The following is an 18,292-nucleotide window of genomic DNA, read 5'->3' as shown; positions in this document are numbered from 1 at the left end:
TGGCCTGGTTCTGATAAATATAGAGGGCTGCCTGCCCTGTGTTGGCCATCCAGCCCTCCTGCTATCAAAGGCAAGACATTGAGAAGCCCTGGTGTAGTCTGCACTGCTGAAGCAGTGGTGGTGATGGTCCAAGTCTTTGCTTGGCTGGGAGAAAAGTGTACCTTCTGCCTAGCATCAGGTGGGAGAGTCTGGACCCACCACAGTCATCCTCCGTAAGGAGCCGAAGCACAGGCATCCTGCTTTCAGATCCAGCTAAAGGAAGATTGACAGGACCACTTTCACACAAATTTGTCTCTCTTTAAACTGACTCGGCAGTTCCATGCTCCTCAAATTATAGATGTGTTTTCTCCGTGCCATTTAACGCGTCTCAGCGCTGTTTGGTTTGATGCCCCGAGTGAGTCAGAGAAGCGCACAGACAGGTTGTGTGCAATTCTGCAGAGTGTCAGTGGCATACGTGATGTTTGGTGTATATAACAAACTGGGACCCATCTGCTAACCTTGGCTGGGCCAGAGTAACCGTAATGGGATTGCTTTTGTTGGTAGTGCCTCTGTGATGCGCTTGGGGAAGAGGAAGCTGGGGACGGGCAGTGGAGGAAGGCAGGGAGTGCTGCACGGAGTGGTGCCTGCAAGGCTGAGCTGGTTGCAGCCATTCCATGTAAACCCCTGGTTTTGGGGCTGCTGTCATCATTAGGATGGATGTGCCCAATGGGATGGAACCAACCCCAGAACGTTCCTCCTGTGGGTTTTTTTTTTTTGCTTGTCCCTGTTTGCTTGGAGCAAAGTTAATGGCTCGCAGCCCATGGCTGCTCTCTCCTCCTGGAGCAAAGAGGGTGCTGTGGGGCTGCCAGCCCCTCTCCTCCATAGCTCTGGGCCGGCATCCCTACCTGTAACATGCCGTTTGGAGTTACCTTTTCCACTTCTATGTTTTTATCTGCACAGGAGGAATGGGCTTTGCTACTTTAACTTCCGACGGCGTTTTCAAATGAGATGGAAAGTCATCAGGTATCTACGATCTATTGAACAGGGAGTTTGTCGTTCCCTGTGGGCTGTTGGCCCGTGATTTTCTGCTTGTTCCCTCCTAATAGGCAGGAAATTAAGTGCAGTAGTTCATAGTTCCTCTGTGCTATTTTATTGCTAGAGAACAAAACATTGAGGAAACAAAGTGATTTGGGAGGAAGATGAAACCTATTCAAGAAAGTAACTGTGGGGTTTTCTAATTTTCAGGTTCTACATTGAAAGCATTTCCTTTCTCAAGGACAAAACTACAGTCGAGCTGTTCTTTCTGAATGCCAAGTCCTGCGTGCACCAGGTAAGCCCCAGCCTTCCTTTGGAGCTCCTTGTTGTGCATCTCCCATTTATCACTCCTCTGCCACCTACGTGGTCCTGCAAACTCGCTAGGAGCTGCATCTAATTTCCAGATCTTATTGAAGTATTAAAATCTCAGCGTGCTTTCTCTCCTCCTTCACTTAAACGTTGATGCCCCAAGCAAACGGATAAGGATGATGGTTGCCTTGTCCTGTTTTCGCAGCCCTGCTGCCAGAATAAGTCTTAAATACTCAAAAGCTTTTAAGGTGTTTGAAATCTGGGTTGTGACTTTGCGGGTAGGCTCTGTCTCAGTGGCGTATCCTTCTATACACTGCATAGCAAACGCTCAAGGCAAGCATCTCTTTACTGATCTAAAGTCAAACCTGTCTCAAGAAGAAAAGACCTATGAGGAAGGTCCTACACTGAGAACTTGGTTCCTAGTTCTCTGATTTCCTGCCTTAATTCAGTGAAGTAGTAAAGTAATAAACCCTATAAAGTTGTAATCAAAGCTAGTTATTAAAATACTTTTTTATATTTACTCTCTGGTTAAGCAGTTTCCACTGTTTTCTTAAAATGTTTGAATTGGTAGAACATATTTTTAAAAGTTACTTCATTATATGGTAGCCAAAATCTTAAAAAAAAAAAAAAGGTTGATCTGCTGCAAATTTATCTTGGTCTGAAAAAAGGGCGGTGTGGCAACCATGTTCATCATACCCCTAATAACCAGTGGTGCAATAGCAGCTGCAGTTCAATGAACTTTACTCTAGCAATGCCTGATGTTTCTGGGATTTTCCAGTTAATGTCAAACTCGGGCATCTGGCTTCTTTTTTTTTTTACTCGTGGTTCAATCAGTCTAAAAGGATCACTCAGTTTTTACAACCTTTTCTTGGAAAACAATCCTGTATCATTAGCTGGTGGTAGAGCTCGGTGTAGCCAGCCAAAGCTTTCACCTTTAATATGCTCCACATTTTAGAGGGTTCTTATTCAGTATCCAGTATTCATTATTGTACGGTGGGATCAGAACCCTGATGTGAAAGAGGTTAATGGCAAAGTTGTGACTGTGCTTTGTAGAGGAATTGCTTTCTGGAAGAGTGGAGGAAATTGGGGCCTTTTCACAAAACGCTCAGGTTTTAAAGATGTTTGAAGAGCTTGGGGCCTCACTGGTTAAGATTAATAGAAAGCAAATCTCCGTTTGGCCTAACTGCTATCTTCAATGAAGGGTCTTGGCAACTCGTAGTCATCCTTTCAGGGAAAACTGGAGCACTTTAAACAGAAAGCACAAATAATTTTGGAATTGGAAAATGGGTCTGGTTTTAGGATGGAATGTGAAAAATGCCACTGCTGTTGTAACAAATGTTGTCAACATCAAAACATTTGGTGCAAGCGTATGTGTTTATGTACATGCATAAAGCATAAGAGAAAGCAAAGGAAGAGAGAAGCATAAAAACCCCTTCCCTCACTGATCGTAGATGCGCATGTCATCAAGCCAATAAGGAGTCACTTCTGGCCTGGATAAACACCATTATTCAAGCAGCATAACTTCATATTACTGAAATGAAGTGCTGAGAGCACGTGAAGCGCTGATGATGCACGGTGTGCTGCAATAAGCAGGCTGTGCATCATCCAGTGGAGTTCAGGGCTTTGGGAACTGGGAGAGGTTTGAATGAAGACTGGTTCATATTTTCCCCCCATGGCTTGCAAGGTGCATGCTCTAATTGGTAGCAACGCAATGTGCTGACTTCCCTGTTCCTGCAAGCAAAACTGCCAGAAGCAGAGAAGGTTTTCTGTCATGTCCAGTTTCTGTGGGCAGCAGGGGAACGGGAGCATCGCTTCCTCCCAAGAGAAGGATCTCTGCGGGCAGCGCCGAGCGATTCAGCACGTAACGAAAGCAGAGAGCCCCCGCTCTGCCTGCAGCACTTTCTGTGCTGGGCGGCTTCGCTGCCTGCCTTCAGCAGAAGCCTTGCAGCTACTTCAGCAGAAGCAGGTTTATTTACTTTCAAGATGCATTTGGTCCAGGTGCTTTTAACCTTCAAATTAGTTTTTTTAAAAATATTTTCTCCTCCTTGGTAAACTTATGGTCAGTGTCTAGGTTTCAAGTAGTATATGAAGTGCACGTGGGACCAATTCTCATATTAAAGCTTATGGGATGTGGACAGGAGGATGCACAAAGGCACCTCGGATGCACTCACACAGCATGTCTGCTCCGCGGTGCTGCCAGGCTCCGTTGTGCTGTGGGGAAGGAGGCACAGGCTGCAGGATGAGCAGTGTTGGCTTCTGAATATGAGCAGATCCCCAGCTCCAGTGAAGCAAGTGGCTGATGCTCACTGGTGACAGTGAGGAATGTTCCCTGGCATTTCTCAGTCGTTAATCTAGCTCCAAAAGGTTAGACCTGCCTCAGCTTAGCTTTTCTTTTTTTCTCCTTTCCTTTTCTTGCTGCATTCATGGAGTGGGGAAACTCCAGTGTCTCAAAAAGCAGCAACCTACACCCAGCCCACGTGCTTGGGGGTGCTCCTCAACGCGCAGGGTGTGCTGGGGGACGTCCTACCGGGGCTGTATCCTAACCCCGATCTTTGCGTGAAGCTTCTGCTCTGTGTGGGCCAGGAATGTGGCTCAGAGAATAAATGCTGCAATACCTGGGGTGTGAGAAGACCTGTGTGGATAAGATTGCTTAAAAGCCAGTCGTGATTTTTGCTTTCACAAAGCTGTTTTCACAGTAGCTTGTTCCCCACAGGGGACGCAGTGTGGGAAAAGCCCAAATCCAGGGTGGTGCAAAGGCCTGATGCTTGAAGGAGTTAGCGTTTGTGCTCTTTTAATGTTCGTGAGGACTGGCATGTGTTGACAGCACAGCAGTGTGTAGGTACCTGCCTTTCCATGGCTTGTGTGCTTTAAAGGAAAATGATGCTTTCCTGAGCAGAGGGTGAGCGGGTGACGTTGCCCTGTGTGCGAGATAGTGCATGTCGGTGCTCCTGCCAGCACGTAGGACCATGAGAGCCAGACGAAGGCTTGGGCAAATACAGCTGGTGTGTTGGTGAAGCTTTGTGCCAGTCCCTCCTCTGGAGGGGATTTATCCATGGCTTACGAGGTTCAGAGGCTGCATCATAAATGTATTTACAGTATTCTTTGAGAGATGTGCGGGCAGTCCTGTGTGTGAAATCCTGTAAGTGGCTGTATCTAATCAAAGAGAATGGTATCCCCGTAATGAAGTCTGGCATCTCTGGGTTTAGGCTGCAGCTGCTGGCACGAGAGTGTTGGCTGTCTTGCCTTAGATGACTCCAGAGAGGTTTTGCTCCCATATGGATAAAAATTTGGGATAAATAATATAGCATATTAAATATATTCATTATTATTTATATATTACAAAATATGGCTTCTGAATTATAAATAATGGAATATAAACCTGCATAAAAGCTCTGAAAAGAGCAAAGGCTGGCTTGTGCTCTGTAGTGCACGGCCACACTGCTCTTCCTCACCTTTCAACTCCACATTCCTTCCTGCAAATCCCTCTGCTCCTTTCTGGAAGTTGGGTACCATTGTCCCCTGCCAAGGGCTGGAGGGATCTGGGGCTTGTGCATTTTGCAATTTCTGTAGACATTTTGGCAAGGGAGGGACAAACAGACAATAAAATCTCTGCTGCCAAAAATGTATTTCTTTCTACTGGCCACCCACTCCCCCACTTCCATGTTCTTCTATACAGTCAAAGCTCCTTTGTGCCTCTGGGACCTTTGCTGCCACGTGCCAGGTTTGTGCATCCTCTATGACCTGTGGTGTTCTCTGCGCAGTCCCCCTCTGCCTTGCCCTCACCCCTTGCGAGCAGCTGGCGAGCCAGGGGAGACCCCTTTGCCCAAAGCACAAGAGGGCTGAGACCTTGTTTTTGCAAATCATGTTTTAGCAGCGTTACAGTTCTTCACCTGGAGCTAAGAATTGCTGCGCACTGAGTGCGAGGCATCCGTGGCTGCTCCTTTCCATCGCACCCCATCTTAACCCACTGCTGCATCAGCACTGGCATCTTCCTCCTGCACTGTGTAACTTAACACTGCTTTACACTCCCAGAGAATAAACTTCCTCCGCTGGATTTGCCAACAGGACCCATTCCGCGTTTGCTGGCCTTGCCCTCCCCGTGTCTCCTTGCATATGAACGGAATGCAACATTTGCTCTTCCACTCACAAAAGCACCCAGTGTTTCCTCACCGCTGGTGTGTGTATAAACCTTGGCCTCCAGCCGATATAACACATGCTGCCAGTGCTTTCACCCTACCCTCTTTTCATGTCAAGCTGCCCATTTTTTCCCCTGGTCTGCTCCTGCAGTCCCCAGGCCCCCTCGGTCCTGTGTGGTCCAGCTAGCTGCTTGGCTCCTGCTCTCCAGCATCCGTGCTCTTTGGGTTGGAGCTTGGAGAAGCTATACCCGCTGCCAGGAACAGCCTGGGCCACCGAGCAGGAGGTGGGAGCTGGTAAAACTTGGATCTCCAGGTCTATGGAAGGGCTTCCCAGTGACTTAGTTATAAGCTCGTTTATCTACGTGTATTTTGGGAGAGTGCAATGGTTGGAAGGATGCTTTGTGTATGTCTGGGCTCTGTTTTCTTACATGCCTCTCTCTTTCAAGGCTTTGAGAACTGCTGCCTAAAAACCTTCAGTGGTGACAACTTCAGTTTAAAAGCTTTCTTTCCTGTCAGTGAACATAAGAAGCTGGGTTTAGATTTATAGTGATCTCTGAAATCTACTGTATACCTGGAATTTGAAATAGTGAAAGCCTAACACTTAGTTTCAGGTGAAATGGCTATCTCAGCATTGATGTGTTTGCACAGGGATAGGGGAGCTTTGTAACATTTTCAGTGTGTTATTGCACAGCCCATGACCATAGCTGGGATGCTTTTAAGGAGGTGGGTCGGAACTGGTCATGCATGTGTTGATGATAAATTTGGAAACATAAATTAGTCTTTTTTCTTCTTTTGGAACAGCGAAGTTTGGAAAAATAACACGCTACTTGGCTAGCAAAGCACTGTCAAGTTTTTTATGCATTAGAGCTAGCCTCCATATAGTTCTGCAGCCATACAGTTGACTCTTTGCCAGTCCTTAAAATACATTCTGTAAACCAAGATCTTGGTCAAGTTGGCCGTGTTCCCTTTTTCCTCTCTATATTTGGGCGTTGGGGGGTTATTTATTTAATTTCCCATTTTTTTTATGGACTGGCAAGAATTGCTTTAAAAAAAGACAAAGAAAAAAGTTGAAGGAAATGGAAGTTTTCAGAGGAGTCTGTAACCACGATAGCTTTGTGAACGGCAATGCTTGTGAGCTCTTGGCAGCCTGAAGACCAGTGCTTACCAAGAAGAGCTGTTGAAACAGACCCCTGGTGTGAGCATAAAGCCTGGCTGGCTTCCAGCTTGTGGAGACCAAAGTGGTAATATATCAGAGAGCTCTCGAAAGTTTTATAACAGATATTTCCTAATTCTCCCCCACCTCTAGGGAGAGGGGAGCGTTCTCATACAGCCTCATAACACAGTGTAGTCTGATCCTAGCCAAGGCTATTAAAATATGCTCTGTCCGTTGCCTGTATTTGCTGTTCTGTTCCTGAAGACAGCCTGGGATGAGGATCAGCAGGACCAGTTGGCCTTCTGCACCTTCAGGGCTGTTATCTTCCATGGGTGCTGGCAGCCACCTCCATGGCCCAAACCCCCCAGCAGCGTGTCATCAGATGAGAAGGATGGAGGGTGGCTATGCCAGTGAAAAAAATGTGACAGGAGGAGGCAGGACCCCTGTGCTGATATAAACTGGCAGATCTCCGTGGGATCCCCTCCTCATTACCCCATGAGACCTCACATGGGGCTGTGCTGGTGGCTTGGGGAGGGACTTGGCCGTGGTGTGGGTATAGTCAAGGGACTCTACACAGCACCTCTGAGAGCGGTTGAGGTTGGTCCAAGGCTGCCTACTGTAAAGGGCGGTGGTGCCCCAGGGACCTGTTGAGGCTTTTGCCAGGGGAGGTGTAGGTTGTGTCCCAGCTGGGCTGGCCCATTGCATAAGAAGATTCAGTTGGTTTGCAGCCAAAGTTTCATACCTCGCATCTCTTGACATAGTCACCTCCTCCTGGGTCTAACTAGCGGCGTTAATTGCGATGGAGAGTTTTGCGCCTTTGATCTTCTGGTGACAGGGTAAAGATGCTGTGACAGCTCAGCCAGTTCTGTTGTTGGTGTGTGTTGGGTATCTCACCGTGGTGCTGGGGTAGGAAAGCAAAAGGCTGTGATTATATGTTAAGTCTAATGATACTTACCATATACCCTGGCTTGCAGACAGGGAAGTCTTTATGTCCTTCTGCCATTCCCTGCTTTTGCTAGGTGTTGGTGGAAGCACAAAATTACAAACAAGGGAGATGGGTGAGGGCGGCTGGCAGGGACAGCAAAATAAAGGGTGTAACAGCAAAACCTGAAGCTTTTGCTCACCACAAGGCACTACCAGGTGTTTGGGTTTTTTTGTCTGGGTTGGCCTAAGCTGCTGGGCTGGGAAGCAGCAGGTCCTTCCAGGAGAGAGCCATGGTGGCTGCTGCATGTGCCACTGAGCTGTGTTCGGTCTTAGGTCATGCGCTCTCTCACATGAGTAGCAAGGGCTGTGGGGCTTAGTGGATAAAACGAAAGATGTCGTGAGCCATCTAAATGCTGTGAAGCAGCTGTGAGGTCTCCTGAGCCATCTAGGCTGTGCTCCCCGTGGGGTAAATGCAGCATGAGTGCAAATCTGAAGTGTCCCTTTGAGGAGGGTCAGAAGGACCAGCCTTTAATTTGCTCCTGTAACAGCTCATACTCTGCATCTCCTGCTGGTTTAGTGCTTTACCTTCCCTCCCTAACACGCTGGAGGGAGATGTTTGCTTTGCTGAGCTTTTTCTCAATCCAGCATTTCTGTCTTTGGGAAAGATGCTCAGCAAAGTTTGGAGCTTCTGATGCAGAAGGGAATGGGACAGGGATGGGGCATTGGGTACATCACAGGGCAGCATGAACAGCAGGTGACACCACTGGGATTGAGATGTAGGTGTGAATGCCAGTAATCAGGATGGGTGCTTTAAAGCTGGAGGGTTATTCGTTTGCTGCCATTGTTTGCCTCCTTAGTGTAATTATCCAGTGCAGCCACACCGACAGATTGAGTTGTTGAATTTGCCTGACCTAGTTCCTCCCGCGCTGCTCTACTTGTGTCGTGTAACAGGTTGTGGCCAACAACTCCTCCCCAGCCCATCCCCGGAGCTCAGGCCGCCTTGTGCAGCCTCTGCTCTGGAAGAAGCCTTCAATGCTGAAAAGCTGCTAAGCTTTCTGCACTGCAGGGACCTGCCTTTGCATCCTCTGGCTGTCAGGACACATGGGGGGGGATCCTGGATCCCTTGTGGGAAGTCGCGGCGGTGCTGGGTATGGGCACAGGCACTGGCATTGCTTTCTTCACTTGTGCTGTCTCCACACCCAGCTAATTGCCTTCCTCGGCTTGAACACCTTGTTGTAGACATTTGGGTCCTTCCTTTCCCTCTGCCTAATTGCACCCTTCTTTCTCTCAGCTTTTTTAATCACCTTTCAGTAATCCTGGGTAATTATATTCAATATTGTGGCTGTCTTGAGGCTATTCAATCATAGTGTGTGTGTATTTGGGGGCGTCTTTGGTTAATATAAATTTTTTAAAGGGTTGGTTTGAGGGAAGAGATGTGTTAGTACCTCAATTCTCAAATCTCCACGTGAAATGTTTTTGCTGTGTCAGTCTTTAACCTCTGGAAGCTACATGTGCTCTGAAGAAACTGTGTCAGTTTTCATTTCTTGTTCTGGCTTTAAAGAGTTAAACATCACAGTTCCTGTGTTGTTTATTTTTTTAATCTGCTTTAATCTGAGTTTACAGTCTAAAGATTTGCTTAGCACAGTTAATGCTCATCTGACTATCTTCATTCTTGATCTGTGTTTTCATCAGGATTTCAGACTTGTATCTCTGTGGCCATAAATTCTGGTGTTGTTGCTGTGTCTAAAGAGGGTTCACTGCTCTATTCATGACCGAGCCTTGTGATTTTTATCACATTCATAAGTCTATGTCTGTGCAGCAAAAGACTTGAGTGCCTATGTGAATCGGGGGCTAAATTCTGCCCATGGGCACTGAGGGCAGGAGTTGGTCTTTACTAGCGGCTGAGATATAGTGACCTATTCCTGCTCTACAGTAATTGCCACCCGGTTTGGACATCTGCTGCAATCTTTTATTATTCCGATGTTTGTCAGTAGGATAAAAGCCACCCCCTGAATCCGCTGGACCAAAGGCAGTGTTTAGATAAGCCAGTGGCCTCTTGGAGAGCTACCCAAGGGACTGAATCTGTCTCGCTGGTTAAAATGACTAGTCCCTATGCAAACTCTAATTGAAAAATATCAGTTTCATTCCCTTCCTGGAGCTGCACCCGCTAGTCTGTTTAAACTTATTTACATCTAAAGTGTAGAAGACTCAGATTCCATTATCTGAATTACATCCATCTACTTAACCTCGTGCTAATGACCTTGTTCTCACTTGGGATAAATCTAGGAAAACCTTCCATCTTCATCTTCAACACGCAGCCATGAGAGCACTCGCTGCCCTGGCCCCCAGGGCCCCCCGCCTGCTCGCTGAAGTCTCTGCTTAAATTACCCTGGCAATTGCAGGCATTGAAAATGAATCTTCTTACAGCCATTTTCCCCCATCTATTTTTGAAATCTGACCTTGCTGTTAAAGCGATGCTAAAACAGAGACCCCCGTCCCCCAGCCTCGAGGCTGAAGGATGGTTATAAAAATCAAAATATTGCCTGAGCGAGTGGGAAGAGTCGTGGTTCTGCCCTCCTGACGCGCATTGCTGTATGGATTTGTGTCAAGCCAAGGGCTGTCCGCACTCTTTGACAGCCTTGGGTAGGGCTGGATTACATAATAGCAATGGGCAATTGGGGAACCAGATAGCAATAATTTTATATTATGATGGAAAATAATTCCAGGCTTAGAGAGAATTGTCCAAGAGACTGTCTCTTGTATAGCATTAGTCTGTTAGATAAAAGCTGAGCTGGGCTTTAGGATCCCTTGCTTCAAATCCTCGCTCTGCTGCTTAGCTACTGCTGACCTCAGGGCAGTCCCTTTGCCTCCCTGCGTCTCTCTTATTTGATTTTTAGCCCCTTTAAAGGATAGAAGTTCTCCTGATTGCTCTGTGGGGTTTTTTTTTGGTGCAGAGCCTCCCTCAGAGTGGCCCCAGTCTCCTGCCACTGTTATTGTACGGCGATACGTGATAATTAGGGCTGGTCCACCCTGTTCTGAGGTTTGCAACAGCTGGAAAGCCGTGGTGGCAGCCCTGCACCTGGGATGTCCTGTTTGTCCCCTTTGCTCTGGTCAAGACACCTTCAGTCTCTTGTTTGAGAGGTCAGGTTAGGGAGGACCTTCTTACCTGTTCGCTCCTCAACACAGCTTCTAAGCAAGCACGTTTGAAACTGAGGACGTCGGCACAGCAAAACCCTCACTATGAAAGCTAAGACTGAAACTTCATCACCTGAAGAAGGCGGTCACCCCTTCTGTTCGGTCTCCTAAAACCCTAAATGAAATGGTTTGTGGGATGGCTTTTAGCATTTGTGGCAATGCCATAGCAGCCTAGTAAAGTGACCAGAGTTTCTTAACGCTTGTATTTAGGACCAAGTAAATAAACACAGAAAAGCAGCCTCGTAATTACTATTGCTAATTAGTTAATGGTTGTGAGGTGCTTTGAAGATGAAAAGTGAAGAGGTGCTCGGTTATTAAGCCCCAAACACCCCTGTAATGCCAGCAGCAGCTATTGCCATGGGTCAGCAGAGACTCGCTGCTGCAGTAGCTCACTGGGTGCTGCAGAGTTTTTCTTGGAGCCAGCAACAAAGAGAAGAGGGCCTTTGATGTGAGAATTGCATTCAGATAGTTAAATCTCTGTGAGTTTCTTAAAGCTTAAAAGGTGATGAGCAGCATGTAGCTGAGTCCGCCTGAGGGCAAGGAGATGGTCCTGATGATGAGCTTTTAAGGTCCCTTCTGGCCCTGTTTTCCCTGATTTTGTGGTCCAGGGACAGTTTTGCTGAACTAGAGCCTGTCTTTCCTGCTGAGCAGAGGTTCCCTGCGATGGCATTTTCTCATGGCTGGATTCCCTGCCTCTGCCGGTGCTGGGATGACCTGATCTCCCGTAATCCTCCCACTGCCACAGTTGGCCTCAGAGGCTGTTTGAGCAGATGCAATTTAAGCTAAAAAAAGGCAACTCAGATGTGCATGACAAAGACTAACCTGATCCAGACCTGGAAGTAACAAACTGCCTTAAAATTGCACCTATGTGTAGAGTTTCTGGGCTGCAATCCTTGCCTTTTCTCTTAAGCATCAACATGAAAGAGATCTGCAGGAAGGATGAACTTGGAGCTATTTTTTTTTTCCTCCTAATTTGTGATGTGCCCCTCCTCTTCTAATAAAATATGTCTGGGAATGCTTTGGAGGCTACTTCTGCATAACTGTTGCCACACCTGTTGGGAAGGGGAAATTCCTTTTGGTCTGCTGTTGTGGAGCGGCCTGGGGGAGCGCTGCTGCTGGAATGCTTTATTGACAAAGCTGGCAAAAAAACTTCCTTTCCATGAAAATTGAATTATTTGTTTGTTCGCTTTTGAATTTAGTCTCTGTGGGCCAGACCTGCAGCTGTGGTAAATTAGCTCAGCTCCAGATGTGCCCGCTATATTTCAAGATGTCATTTCCCTGTATCTGTATGTAATTCTGTAGATCTTCCTGCTACCCTGGTTTTGGCACTACTTCAGCTTTGGGTCTGCTTTGTCCCCTCGTTGATCCAAGAGATTCTGGGGACAGAGGATGTGTTGGGATCTTGGTGGCAGGAGGTTAGGCATTGTGTCCACTACCTTCACTTGCATAAGAAAAAAAATCTCGGTATCCATGGGATGGCTCATAGGCTTAGTTTTGTCCTTTATACACAGTTTGCAGGATGCAGTAGGTGTAAGGGGTGGCTTTGATAACTGAGGAGTCCAACTGTAAGTGCATCTCCTTTACTCTTCCAGCGTTGCTGCTGGTCCCAGTATAGAACCAAGACCAGGGTTTTTGCTTGTAAGAAACTAACTTTGAAAGATTGCACTTAGGCTTGCAAGCAGGAAAAAAAGGCTCCTTGTGTAGTTTTGATGTTTTGGTGTTTATCGGCTGCATGCTTCTGAAGTCACTGAGCACGTAGCGCTGTTGTGACAGGACTGGTTTTGGAGTGGGGTCAGGACAGGAGATTTCCAGCATGGGGCTCACGCAGTTTTTCTGAACGCTGCACTACACCTCCAGTGTGCTTGCAAGAACCAGAGGCTGTGTGGGGCACAGGGAGCTGAGTTATGCTATCCTTGTGATTAATAAGTATTACTTATCTAGCATCAGGGGTGTGCGTACCACCATCGCAACCAAGAGCGGTGCTCCCTGCCCTGTGGAGGCGGTGTGCTTCAAGCCATAGAACTCCCTCTCGCTCACCCCTGCCTCCCTGCTTCATGGCAAGTTTTCCGCGTGTTTTTGGGGTGTGCGGGCTCCGCTTCCTGAGGGGGCGTGCGCAGCCCCGTGCAGTAAGGCGAAGCCGCGTCCAGTAAATCGCAATAAAAGGAAGATTTCTAAAGCAAACACGCGAAGGCGAGGAAGGGGGGGGCGAGAGAAGCGCTGCCACGCTGCCTGTGTACACGCTCGCAAGCGGGGGTCGCAGCCGCGGGGGGTCCGGCCCCGTCCCCTCCCGTCCCGCGGGCGGAACTCGCTGTCCCGGCGCGCCGGTCGGGCCCCGCGCGCCGCCCCCGCGCGGGTGCGGAGCGGTGCGGAGCGGAGCGGGGAGGGTCCCGGCGGCGCTGGCGCTGCCAGGCGGGGCGCGCACGCTTCATGTTCTGCTCTCTCCCTGCACAGGGGCGGATTGAAGTGGAGAGTGAGACCGTCTTCAAGTTGGCAGCCCTGATTTTGCAGGTAAGCGCCTCTTCCTCCTGCCCGCGGTCGGCTTTTCCGTGCCGGGAGCCTGGACTTGGTTTAGCTCAGCTGCCTGCGGCCTTTCTGCGTGGTTTTTCCCCCCCATAAAAACAAAACCACGCAGCGTTGTTTACAGCCTCTGCAGCTGCGGGGGGCAGAAAAGCTGGAAAGCTTGGGAGTTGTTTTTCTCATAGGTAAGGGAGAGAAATACTTATTTGAGGAGTTCTGAATTGAAAGAGGGAAGGGAAAAGGGAGAACTCATCAGGGAAGTCATTTATTTGGGCAGGGTTCCACCCAGTTTATCACTTAATCTAATTTAAATGTGTTCTGGAGATCTGGGAAGAAAAGAGTATAATGCTGTAGCTATATTTGCCATATTATGCCTGTGAATCTTTCAGAGCATATTTTTTGATACCTCTGTTATGTTGAAATATGTCAGTTTTTCCTCTCCTTAATCAAGTTTTGTTGTACTCAGACTTAAACTCTGGTTATTTACTACTTTCTGTGAGACAAAATTCTTCCTTGAAAATGTTGGGATTTTTTCCCCACTGCATTCTCAGTGACAAAATGCTACAGCAAAACTGCAGCGGCTTCATCTGCCTGAACTGTTGTTTTCATCTCGAGAAGGCACAATTCCTCTCAACTGCTGACCTGCCTGTAAAGCCAACCTTCAGCTGGATGTGGTCAGCCAGAGAGAGAATTGTATTTCACTTCTCGTGCAGTAAAGGGGACATTTGATTTGCAATGTGAAATTCATCCCCGTTTTGGAAGCAGTTTTATTTATGGTGTAGGTGGATAATCTACAGCTGGAAGTGTAAAGGGCCAAGTTCTGTTCGTGAATAGATGCAGGCAGCCTCCATGCTTTGCGTTGGAGTGTAACTGGGGTCAGGATCTGGCCACAGAGCTGTGGGAGTGGGGAAGTGAACAATGCTGGGAAAATCGAGGACTTTTGAAGAGATCATGTTTTAATTCTGTCACTGTTTTTCAATTGTAGGAAGCTAAAGGGGACTATTCCAGGTAATAACATTTTCCTTTTTAATACTAGTGTGCTTGATGGATGTGTTTTTCTGTGTTGGCATTGTATTGCAAACAATCAAAAATGGGGGTAAAGTCCAGCTGCGAGCAGCGCCTGAAGAAAGTGAAATGAGCTGCTGGGCTGGATAAAATCTGAGTCTGCAGGGTGAGTAATGCCTTTTGTGAGCAGGCTCGGGGTCAAAACAGTTTTTCAGGCCATCTCACTTTGCTCCTCTCCCCAAACATGGGTGCCGAAGTGGGACGGGGAGAAAGCTCCCGCTCTTTCTTACCAGAAAGCCCGTGCTTTGCACTGCGGCTCAGGTCCATCTGGGCGACCTTGCCCGCAACCCTGCCTGTACAGTGGCAGCACGTGCGGAGAGACGCTGAGCCTGTCAGCTGCCCGCACCGGAGATCAATGAGCTGCTTTCTTCTGCAGCTGCCCCGTGGGGCCTCCCCCTTCCCGCACTTGACCCGACAGTTGTGCTGGAGCTGGTGTGCGACCCGGTTGCTGGGCTTTAGCTGTCTAAAGCTGCATCATCAGACTGGGCTTGCCCTTGGAGATCGCTTTTTGCCATGCGCTGGTTACGATGACTGGCTGCGGGGAGGAGGTGGGGTCGCAGTGGGACCTGTTAGAGCCAAGGAAAAGACCTTCAATTAGAAACAGTTCGCTAAGCAAATAGATATTCAGAAGGTTGGCTTTGGTCACGTTAATATTTTACTACTTGCTGAGTTTCCATATGGAAAGAGAGGTGTGTTTATGCTTTAGCTACAACAGCTTTCAAGAACCGTGGTTTGAAAATGCTTAGTAAAGAGCTATCGGCTCGAATGCAGGGAGCAAGTCACGTCTGAATGCCAAAGCCTGCAGCAGTGACGTACTCTGCTTTACCTTCATTGCGCCATTGTCAAGTAAATGCCAGTGCTGCTGCCTGAGACCCCTTCTCCAAATGCTAGTCCCTTCTCCCCTGAAGGACACACTCTGTGAAGTCCATCACAACCTTCTTCTCCTTTTTGTTGGCGTGCTCTCACGCCTGCAGGGAGGAAAAGATGTCCTTGTGACTAAGATCAACTGGATGGGCTGGCTATGGCTATACAGACAATTTCTGTTCCTATTCATGCTGTGGACCTGCTTTGTGACCCACAGCATACTGCTTATAGCTGCAGTGTACTGCATTTTTTTCTAGAAAGACCACTTATCTTGCCTGATCTCATAGGGACACCCGAAGATATGCTAAGCCTAACTCAGTTGAGGCACAGAAAACCAGAACACCACCGTTCACTTGACAAGAACAACTTGTTAAGCTGCAGCAACTGGTGGCACGTGCTCTCAATTCTCAAGAAAAAGGGGTTAAGGTTAAAAACTACCTTTGTGGTGAAAACCTCCCTTACGTGGTTTAAACTTAACGCTGACTCCTTATCATTTGCCATAAATAGGCTTGTAAGTATTGCTTCACATGCCCAAGAATTGCATCTGTGGTTATTTTCCATGCCTCCACAGACACATTGCAAGGAGTAGCTTGCTTGTGGTTGCCTTCAAAAGTATTTAAAGAAAATTGGAGGGAAGAATACTGTGTTACAAGACTGATTTCCTTTTCCAAGTGCAGCTCTTCTCCTAACAATTGCATGAAAATAGCTGCGGCAATTGTTTCTTCTATTAAACAAAACACACGTTATGCCTCTGTAGCAAATGAGCATGACCAGCTGTCCCAGGCCCAGTGAGTGCACCAGAAGTAAAGGAATTTCATTTTACGTATCACAAGTGGTCGTTTGGACCACTGCTGATAAAGCACTAGCTTAATTACCAGTGTATCTTAACAAAGATACTGCGGGACTGGTCTCCCCTGCCAAACTCGCCCGTGAGACAAAGAATGCATCCTTGCAGCGGTGCTGTTTGTGCAGTGTGGTTGCCTCCATTTGTGGTGTCTTGGGTTTGGCATGTTGGTTCTTTGCTGTCGTTTGGCAATTCCACTTTGAATCATTTTCTGGAATGTGGCTCTTGCACCATTTCTGCTTACGTGAGAACGCGCAGGTTAATTTTTTTTTATATAGGATTAATGCTGCATGAACTCCCGGTAAACACAGGAATTGCCTGAAGTCCTAGAGATTAGCTTTCTGGAAGTGAAAAATGGGCCAGTCCAGACAACGCTGGTGATCTCTGCCCGGCTGATTTTTCACACATCCCGTAGGGAGCTTTTCCGTGGGGACACGTCCTGCGGTGGGATCACTGTGTGGCATTCCCGCTGACTTCAGCTAGGAACAGGCAGGTCAGTACCAGGGTCCGAACGCTTCAAACTCCTGCGGCTTTGCAGTAACCCCTTTCCCAATCCGCTGCTCAAATTCTCAGATAACGTCTTCATGGCAGAGAGCAGCAATCACCCGAGAAACACCCTCCCTTACCCCGTGCTGAGTGGGTGAGCACATTCTTTTGAAATCTGTTTATTTTCAGTGAGCAAACCTGACATGTGGGTGCTTGGAGAAAGTAAAAACTTTTGATTTCTCCACCACAAAGGTCACTCCGGAGGGACTTTGCAGTCTGGTAGCACTGACAGCATGAAAGTTTCAGGGTCTCTGGGGTTTGGCCCTTGCAGGTAGTTTGCAATAGCACCCAGGGTCCTGGGCTGGGCTTGTTAGGACAAGGGTATGCGCCTTATCATTTGGAGAGAGGCTTTATGTAAGATAAACCACCTAAGGTCCACTTTGAGAGGACCCTGGCTTTTAAGCCATCTTGATAAAACTTAAGTACGTGCTTCAGAATTGCACCCCCAGCATGTCCATTGCATATGTGCCTGTTTTGGACAGCTCTGGTTTCTCAAAGGCAGCCTCAAATGACTTCAGGAGGAATGATTAACGAAGATGACAGCGGACCACGATCAGTGTAGCTCCCCGCACACCTAGTTCCTTTTCCTGTTTACCGAACCAGTGATCCCAGCCAAGATAATTACCCCTTGCGTGTGAAGAGCATGCTGCAGGGGTGCTCGGTGAGCCATTCCTCTCCCCCCTTACATGGCACGGTGTTGGGGCTGCCACGGGCTGAGCGGTTCCTCCCCAGAGTCCTGCAGCTGTGATGTTCCCAGCAATTCCGGGATGCTGCAATTCCGGGATGCTGCAAGTCCAGGATGCTGCAAGTCTGTGGTGCTCTGCCTTCCTGCGCAATGACTGGGTACATTTTGCTCGAGAGCAGGGACATAACTTTGCTCGTGTTCGCTTTTCACGACTCATCTATGGCTTCCAGTTGACTGCTTTTCTGTTTAAACTGAATTCCCATCAGTTTTTCTCCAGCTCCTGTAATAAGAACCCCAAGCAAAGTATGAGTTGTTAATAGCAGTTTTGAAACTCTGCATTAGTTAATTGGACTCATCCACTCTCGTATTTGCGAATGAAACAGAAAAAGCTGCAACCTTGGCTTATAGAAAAATCTTATTTTTTAAACTGTAGGTAAGGGTTTTAAAAAGAGAATTTGATTCAAGTTGCAGTTTCTGGCATGATTCAATTTTGAAAAACAGAAGTCCATATTCTACTAATTTCAGGAATTTTATTTAATTTTTAAAGAAATCTGATGTCTTGGCAGGCAAGTGAAATAATAGATCGATCTGGTAATTATTCATCATATGCAACATATAAAGTCTTGCCTCCTTGGGAAATAAATTATTTAGCTGGTTTTAGTTTACAGACTAAGCATCTGCCCTCAAAAATGCTGTACAGTAGTATATAGTATTATTTTTCTTTGTAGCTTGATGAAGCAGGCAGTTTATAACTGAGATGAAGACTGACAGTCCTAAACGCTGTCCTTCTAGCATTAGAAAAAGATTTATTAAAATCAGACTAGCTACAGGGACTATATAAGGAAAGTAACTTTAAAAAAAAGTTCATTTTCTGACTGATAAGCTTGGATCATATTTTCCCCAGTAACATTTCCAGGACTGAAACCCAGCCGTGCTCCCTGAACGTTAATTAAATTGCTGGAGGAGGGCTTCCATTTTCTTTAAATAGCTGACGCATTCAATTTTGATTCTGGCCTGTGGGCTGCAAAGATAACTCCTGA

The 18,292-nt window shown here is 47.3% G+C and overlaps 1 protein-coding gene across 1 annotated transcript in view; it reads left to right on the top strand.

The window, feature by feature from the left end:
• Nucleotides 1–18,292, top strand: part of FRMD4B (FERM domain containing 4B) — an 86,517-nt gene that overhangs the window by 28,666 nt on the left and 39,559 nt on the right. Inside the window, exons 5-7 of the mRNA XM_059823202.1 lie at nt 1,225–1,309; nt 13,183–13,239; nt 14,234–14,256. Of these exons, the coding sequence (XP_059679185.1) occupies nt 1,225–1,309; nt 13,183–13,239; nt 14,234–14,256 (165 nt within the window). The remainder of the gene's footprint in view (nt 1–1,224; nt 1,310–13,182; nt 13,240–14,233; nt 14,257–18,292) is intronic.

The sequence above is a fragment of the Gavia stellata genome, chromosome 12 (assembly GCF_030936135.1).
Source record: "Gavia stellata isolate bGavSte3 chromosome 12, bGavSte3.hap2, whole genome shotgun sequence".
Lineage (NCBI taxonomy): Eukaryota > Metazoa > Chordata > Aves > Gaviiformes > Gaviidae > Gavia > Gavia stellata.
Note: the sequence above shows the minus strand (reverse complement) of the source record. Positions and strands in the feature narration are given on the sequence as shown.